Here is an 8,473-nt window from a genome sequence, read left to right as displayed (position 1 = left end):
ATGTTTAGTTGCATGCACAATAGTTTTTCAAAAAGAAAACAGGTGCTTGAACAGAGTCAATTTCAGGCCCCTACTATGGTTTCACTCCCTTCTCTGCTATGGAGTCTATATAGAGCCAACTGCCAGAATGTGCTTGTAGAAATATATTTGCTAGAATAAACAGCCTAAGGCAAATGGCTCCATCCAAGGACCTTGTGTGGATTCTGTACCATTCCTTGGAGGATTTGATCTTCCTCACAAATTTAGAGATGTGAACTTGGGGGACGAGACCTTGTTTCCATCTGTTTCATGGGAAACTCTAGCCTTCGGCCTGAAGCCACTCATTTGAAATCTATTAATAGACCCGGGCCATTTTATGTGACTGGGTCAGAACAATAGAAAGAGAAGAAATTAGAACAAAAAAAGATTTAAGGAAAAAGGGTCAAATCATATTTTCAGGAATATTGTTGGGGGCCCTGAATTTTGAGAAACAGAATCTGGGCATAAGCTAATATTAGAAAAGTGGGACAGAATTCTGCCCTGGCCCTGCTTCAGGAAGTTTAACTTTAAGCACACCATGACTTCAAATGGGACTAGTCACATGCTTAAAATTAAGCACATATGTAAGTACCTTAACCAGGGCCTGGGTAATATTGATATAAATCCAGTATAACACTGTAGCCCAATGGGTTTGCTTACCTCTATTCTATTCTCTGCTTTAGATTATATTCTGCTTTATGATATTCAGCAGTAATGCAAGGAACTTACAGGCTTGTATCCTGTAAGACATCGGCTTCAGCAGTTAGCATGAGGCTTGAGGCCTACCAATTTTGGCATAGATAAACTTAGGTAACTCATAGGTTTTGGGGAACTGGAAGTAGAGTGTAGGGGGGAATTTTGTCCATAATGACATCAGCCAACCACAGAACATGAACTGACATCAGCTTCTGGCAGGTTTCGGACGGAACATCCGACCACAAGAGTGCCATGGCAACGAATTGATATATGATAATGGAGTGAAATCAAATACACTAAGCTATAGAAGAAAGGCACCTTAACATTGGTAAGGGGAGGAAATACAAATAAGGAAGATGGGAGAAACCACTATTGAATATGCATTAGAGATGGTAACATCAGCGTAACATATTATAAAAGTGGCATCCCAGCCTGGGGGCAGTAGGAGAGAGAGCCCTTAGGAGGGGCCAGAATGAGGGCCACTTGTGAGGATGAGGAAGGTGATAGTGATAAGGAAGATAATAGCTAATATTTCAGGTTGTTCATCAAGGGATGGTGTGAGTATGGTGTGACATTACGCCCCATATTCTTCATAGAAATATTGCTATACCAATATGGCATAACTAAGATGTGTTTTATACAAGATGGGTCATGTGAGGTATCATTGGAAAGGTTATGATTTACTGAATGTGATTATCCAATTTGTATGCATGTATATTTCCATATCTGAAGTTAGAAATATTGATTATGTAATAATCACAACTGTGTTTTCACCTGGGGAACGCCCATCAGACAGTATACAAACAGACTGGATGGGCCATTAGGAAGGACAATAGGACTTTGAAGATACTAATCTCCCTCCTTCCTAAGAAGTTTCCTGGGATGCTGCTTTGACACTGCAGGGTCATGTGATGAGGTCACCTGCTACAGGATACCATCTTAAAATGCTGGTATTTTTCCATGGGACAGGAAACAAAGGATTCCCGCCATATGCAAATCCTATTTAAACCTGGGGAGTGAGTTAATCTAGGCTCTTCTCCACTGCCTCCCTGCCCAAGAAGATAGACTGCTGAAAACACCTGAAGAAATAAAGGAACTAAGCTGGGGGAGACAAGGGCTGAGCCCAGGCGAGAAAGGTCAGCCTGTAAAAGGAATCCCTGGAGATTGAAGCTGCAAGCGGTGCAGTTTACCTTCAAGAAACTCTGCAACCTAGTATTCCTTAGTGTATGAAGCTTTGTTTGCGCGTTTTGTTTTATTTGTTCAGTAATCTGTTTTGATCTGTTTGCTATCCCTTATAGTCACTTAAAATTGACTGTTTGTAGTTAATACATTTGTTTTTTGTTTATTCCAAAACCTAGCTTGTGCAATTCATAACTAGGGGTGCGGGGGGTTGGGGAAGAGAAGCTGTGCATATCTTCCTCCACATTGAGGGCGGGAGTGAATTTCAAGAGCTTACGCTGTATAAATCTCTATACAGTGCAAGACAAGGTAATTTTTGGTTTATACTCCAGAGGGTGTGTGCACCAAAATGCTGGGCAATTCCCTGAGCTGAGTCCTCCCCGACAGAGTTGATTGCAGACTCTCTGTGATTCTTCAGCTGGGGGTGTCTCTACTGTGTGTGTGCTGGAAGGGGGCTTTAGAGCCTGTCACAGCAGCACAGAGTAAGGGGAACCCAGGCTGGTGACACAGGTGGGCTCAGTGGGACCCCAGAACATCAGGCGGCACCCTGGAAGGGGGGTTCAACCCATCACATATGGATGTTCAGAGATAATACAGGAACTACATCTATCTACCTGTAACTTTAGCGCCCTCGTGGCCAAGATGGAGTCTGCTCTGCAGGCAGCTCTGGCCAAGAGAAGGCGCGCGCAGGAATGCAGCAGGAGAAATCCCTTCCACCCCAGGGGCACCTGTTCCAAACCCCCCAGAGTGAACACACCCACCCACAGGAAAAGTACAATGGATATAACAAGGGAAATATTTATTTACAGAGGGATGAGAGGAGAAAAACAACAAGGGGAAATATAGGGGGAGCAGTAAAACAGGGCTGCATCCAAGCCAAGGCCCCACAGGCCCAGTGGTAGCACAGTCTGGAAGGGCAGACACCGAGCAATGTGTCTGCACACAGAGTTCAGGGGCCCTGAGCAAATTTCCAGTCCAGTGGTGAGTCTTGGGTGCTCCTGGTCGTCTTCGGCGCCAGTGAACTTTCCCCAGCAAACCCCTACGGTGCCCTCTTCTGCCGCTCTCTGCAAAGCCACACAGAGCGACCACCTCCCCACTTAACTATCTAGCAACCTCCCTCCTTGTTCCCAATGCAGAGTCACAAGCCCCAGTACTCACAGCCCCATGCAGCTCTGGGCAGCCGTGATACTGGGTCCTGCTCCGGCCTGTCCTTCTCGGCAATTCCTCCCCAGCACAGTGCTCCTTCCCAGACTCCAGGCAGGTTCTCTCCTGCTTCCTTTGCCAGGGCCTGCAGGCTGCCTCTCCCTCTCAGCTCCAGAGCCACCTGCTGGAGTTTCCCTCCTTTTTTCTTACTCTCCCCCTCCCCGCTAGGAAAAAGATTTAAAGGGGCCATGCTCTCTAAACCCCAAAGGGGTTACACTCTCCCCTGCCAAAAGAAATAATCCTTGATGTCCCCATCAAGGTAGGCAACTCTAAACCATAGATCCCCAGCAGGAGACCCAGGGCCCCCATTCGTCAGGAACATTCCCGTCATCCATCCCACAGGACCCTGAGGGGTGGAACAGGTTTCCCATGAGGCAGCTCGCCCCCCGTGGCACCCCAGGGATCTGTAGTTTCACTGGGTTCCCCTAAACGATCATACGTCAGCACACACCTGGGCTTCCCTTCCCTAGAGGAACGTGTAGGCTGGCTGTCGGGTATTGGCTGAGGTGACACCACTGGACATGGAGGCAAGATGATGGGTCCTTGAGGCACGAATTCGAGGGCATCTGGGTTTAAAGTGGCTATTTGGGGTACAGGGTTCTCTGCCTGCACTGAACCTTCCTCATCACGTTCTTGGGGGGTCTCCACAGCTTGGGACAGTGGGGCCTCAGGAGTGCTCAGTGTGGGTTCTTCTCCTTCACCATCTCTGTGTGTGACAACAAGAGGCTCCATTAGGGTCGGGGCATTCCAAACTGGATGTTCGCCAAACCCCATTTCATCCTCACTCTCCGAGGAGCCAGGTGCTTCAGAGGAAGGTCTGGGACATCATCGGCCGCTCTCTGGTGGCGGGGTTCCCAGAAGAGATGGAACCAAATGAAATTGAGGAGAGCTTAGATGCAGCTGAAATACTGGGGCGGGTAAAGGTCCACACCCGTATTTACAACCGCAAAGTGAAGGGCATGGTAGCACTATGTACTCACTCCAAGGAAACAGATCTTGATAAAGTGCTCAAAGAGGTGCAAGTAGAAGGTATTCCCTGGACAATTCTGGGGGCAGAGCAGTCCCCTCCTAGTGTGCCTGTGTCACTTGAGGTGGATTCTTTAGCACAGAAATTGCAAGCTCTGATGGTGGATGAGAAGCAGACAAGAGAAGAATTAATTTTGGCATTAGGAGGGGCTCCAACACCTACAGCACCCAGCCTGGTGGGATGGGCCAAAGAGCTGGGAAACGCTCTCAAAGATGCATTGAGGCCGGTATATGAAAGTGCTCCATACAAGCGGTTACGTTCATTCTCGGGGGTGTCACCTGTACCCCCAGGGGAGGATGATTACAAGACCTGGAGGGATTTTACGGTGCCACTTGTCCAAGAGTGGGAATGCTCTGATGCTGAGAAGCGGAAACGTGTGCTTGACAGTCTGAGGGGACCTGCCATGCGAATTATCCGAGCCCTGAAAGACTCACAACCAGCTGCCACAGTGCAAGACTATTTAACCGCTCTTGAGAGTGTCTATGGTACTACTGATAGCAGTGAAGACCTGTATTATCGTTTCCGCCATACCTATCAGGAGCCCCACGAACAATTGTCGGATTTCATCAGGAGACTAGAGGATTTGCTACAGCAGGTAGTGCGGAAGGAGGGCATCCTCACCAAGCACGTTGATTCCGCTAGGTTGGACCAAATCCTTTGGGGCACCCGACAAGATGGGTTGACGTTGTGGCGACTGCAGCTGAGGGAGCAGGCCCAAAACCCAACCCCATTCCACAAGCTCATTTGAGAGATACGTGAAGAGGAGGAGCGATTGTTGCAAGTGGATGCAGTGGTGCAGCCGAAGATGGTAGGGAGTCGCACCACCACAGTGCTTGGAGAGATAGAAGATGCCCCGTCAGTGGCAGCAGCACTGAGAGATTTGACCCGAGAAGTGGCCATGATGAAGGCTCAGGGACCTACTGTGCCATCCTCAAGAGGGGAGAGTAGCAGGAGGGGTGATAGCCAGCGAGAAGGTTTCTGTTATAACTGTGGAAGAGATGGTCACTATGCCTTGGACTGCCAAAACAAGACAGATCATGCAAGGGTATCTCAGAGATTGCAGCAGACCATTAGGAAGCTTCAGGGAAACACCAACAGGGCTTGGGGAAGGAGCAACCCAAGACCCTGAAATTCCAAGGCTCCCCAGAAAAAAACACAAACAGGGGTTACCCAGATGGGCTGATAGGCCCCCAGGCTATAGTACCCATTCGTATAGAAGGACGATTGTGTGAGGCATTGCTGGATAGCAGATCACAGGTCACCATACTCTATGAATCTTACTACCGAGAACCCCTGCAGCATTTACCCTTGAGTCTCCTGTCTGGCCTGACAGTCTGGGGAATTGGCTGTGACTCCTGCCCCTATCTGGGATATATCCTGTTAAATGTTCAGTTTTCAAAGAATGTTGCAGGGGTAAACCAGGAAATAGAAACATTGGCACTGGTCTGCCCAGATCCAAATGGAAGAAAGTATGCACCTTTAATCCTAGGGACAAATGCAAACCTGTTCCAGAGACTGGCGTGGAAATGCCGTGAGATGGCAGGGAACAACTATCTGCAGGAGCTGCCAATGCACGCTTTATGTAAAGCCGCATACCAGCGAGCAAGGGGGCCCCCATTCCAAGAGAAGACCAAGGCTAGACCTTTTGGGAGGGATAGTTTCCAGTTTGGGGATTCCCCCATTCCTGCTGAGTGGAAGGACCGCCTGTGTGAGAAGTTAGTCAAGAGGAAGGCTGTTTTCTCTATGCACGAATGGGATGTTGGGTGTGCACATGATGTGGAGCACCATATCCAAATGCAGGATGGTCGGCTTTTCAAGAGAGGTCAAGATGATTAGCCCCCGCTGATATTGAAGATGTGAGGCAGCACCTACAGGAACTGGTTCAAGCAGGTATAATTGAGGAATCCAGGAGCCCCTACGCATCGCCGATCGTTGTAGTATGAAAGAAAAGTGGAAAGGTGCGCATGTGCATCGACTATCGCACTCTGAACCGGCGGACGATCCCTGACCAATACACAATGCCCCGGGTGGATGACGCCTTGGATAGCCTGAATGGTAGCTGCTGGTTCTCTGTCCTTGATCCCCGCAGTGGATACTATCAAGTGCCCATGGCACCAGAGGACCGGGAGAAGACAGCATTCATCTGCCCTTTAGGGTTTTACCAATTTAATTGCATGCCTCAGGGAGTATCTGGAGCTCCAGCCACGTTTCAGCAACTCATGGAGCGGGTGGTAGGGGATATGCACCTGTTGGACTGTCTGGTGTACCTGGATGACATTATAGTGTTCGGGCGCACTTTAGAAGAACACGAGACTCGGCTGTGCAAAGTCCTGGATCGTTTGGAACAGGCAAGTTATCCTTAGACAAGTGCATCTTCTGCCAGACATCCGTGCGGTATGTGGGACACGTCGTCTCTGCAGATGGTATAGCTACAGACCCAGAGAAGGTGAAGGCGGTAACCACCTGGCCGAGGCCCACAACTCTCAAGGAATTATGGTCGTTTCTGGGATTCTGTGGCTATTACCGCAAGTTTATCAAGAATTTTTCGCACATCGTACATGCACTCACAGAGCTCACCGAGGGATACCCCCTCACAAATAAGAAGAAGGGGAACTCACCTCGGCATCAATACTTCAATGTGGGTGCACCTTTTGGAAAGCGGCGGACTGCGGAGTGGACTTCCCTCCTTTTTTCTTACTCTCCCCCTCCCCCTCAGGAAAAAGATTTAAAGGGCCATGCTCTCTAAACCCCAAAGGGGTTACATACCTTACTGAGTTAGAGTGTGTGAGACTTTGCTAAATGTATTAATAAATTATTTATTTGTAAATATACAAGAGTTCCTATAGTTGAGTGTTGCACCTGTGCACATCGGGGTTCCCAATGATATAATAATACTGGGACTGCTCTGGGGACAAGAACCTATCAACCCTTAAAGTGATAACTTGGAATTTTTATTCATAATCTTTAGATCAGGCTACAAACACCACTGATGTCAGTGGTGTTGTATTTACTCCAGTGTAAGCGAGAACAGACTTTGGTCTTTGATCTTATAATTTCAGATAGTTAAGTGATCTTTTACCAGTACTAAAATAATAGTTACAAAGCCAAGCTGAAAGAAGGAATAGATTTCCTGTCTTCATATCATTACTTCAAATCTCAATGGTTTCCAGAGAGAGGAGTCCTAATGCTGAAGTCAGTGGAAACATTGAAAGTGTTCTGTGAAACCCATGTGAATCAAAAATGGGCAGTTCTGTCTTTTGGAAGAACCACCTTACAGGCTTGGTGATTAGGGCATGGGAGTGGGAAGCAGAACTCTTGAGTTCTTTCCTACTGTCACTGTGGGCAAGTTGCTTCACCTCCATGCCTCAGTTTACCCAAGGCCTGTTTGTTTGCCGCCTGGCATCTTGAGTAGCTGTTTACAGAGTGAGTGCAAAGTAGGTGTAAGACACTATCCCACTGTGGAATTTTATACTCCTCTTGCATGGGTGGAAGGCCGTGGAAAGCAGGCCTTCCCCATCTGTAAAAGGGAGCTAACACTTCCCTAGGACCTACCTTTTCTCAAGTGCTCTGAGACCCAGATTCTCAGCTGCTGCAATCTGGTGCAGCTCTCTTAACATCAGTGGAGCTATGCCAGTTTAAAGCAGCTGAGGATCTAGCCCTGGTGGACCAAACGTGCTATATTCTAGTTTAGATTGGCACAAGAGAAGGCAGAATCAACCCCTACAAGTGCCAGATACTACGGTTACTGTATTCTCCACGTGTACCAAGTTTTTGGACTCTCTGCCAAGGCTGTCAAAGGGGCGAGTTGGACACCTGACTTGATTTTCTCTTCCTACAGACATATCCTCATCCCAGTCGCAGTGACAGCAGATAACATTTGTTAAACAGTGCAAGAAGAACTTAAAGCCATGGCACCTGTAGAAACTACCTGAGCCAAAATAAAAACCTTTGTAGCAATGCTGGGAGAGGCAGTGCCAGTCAGCTATTATTGCCTTGACATAAATTCAATTAAAATCTTGAGTTGTAGAGCGATAACTTCCCATTGAACAACAGCAACACAAAAAGGTGTTTTAACAAGCCAGAGGCTAGCTTCAAATTCCTTTGTACTCAAGAGAACAGAATGCAAATGCTGCTCCAGTGATCAGGTCACAGTGGTGGCAAGTTTTGAGTATCTTAGAGAGACAAGGTGATTCTTCAGAACAGATGCCTCTGGAGAAAGGCGGCAAGCAGAGGGAGGAAATCAGAATGACATTATGCAGCCGAGTGTGGGGAAAGTAACAAACGCAGGCCTGCAGAATTAGAATGTCCACTCTGAACCTTCTATTATGGAAGATATTTTCCAAACAGCTC

The 8,473-nt window shown here is 47.8% G+C and overlaps 1 protein-coding gene across 1 annotated transcript; it reads left to right on the top strand.

The window, feature by feature from the left end:
* The first annotated feature begins 3,959 nt into the window (after positions 1 to 3,959).
* LOC113407710 (paraneoplastic antigen Ma1 homolog) lies at positions 3,960 to 4,871 on the top strand. Its single transcript, XM_026657394.1, has one exon. The coding sequence runs from the start codon at positions 3,960 to 3,962 to the stop codon at positions 4,869 to 4,871; it is 912 nt and encodes a 303-aa protein (XP_026513179.1).
* Positions 4,872 to 8,473: the final 3,602 nt, after the last annotated feature.

This window comes from Terrapene carolina, unplaced genomic scaffold (genome assembly GCF_002925995.2).
Source record: "Terrapene carolina triunguis isolate 2854851 unplaced genomic scaffold, T_m_triunguis-2.0 Scaffold53, whole genome shotgun sequence".
Lineage (NCBI taxonomy): Eukaryota > Metazoa > Chordata > Testudines > Emydidae > Terrapene > Terrapene triunguis.
Note: the sequence above shows the minus strand (reverse complement) of the source record. Positions and strands in the feature narration are given on the sequence as shown.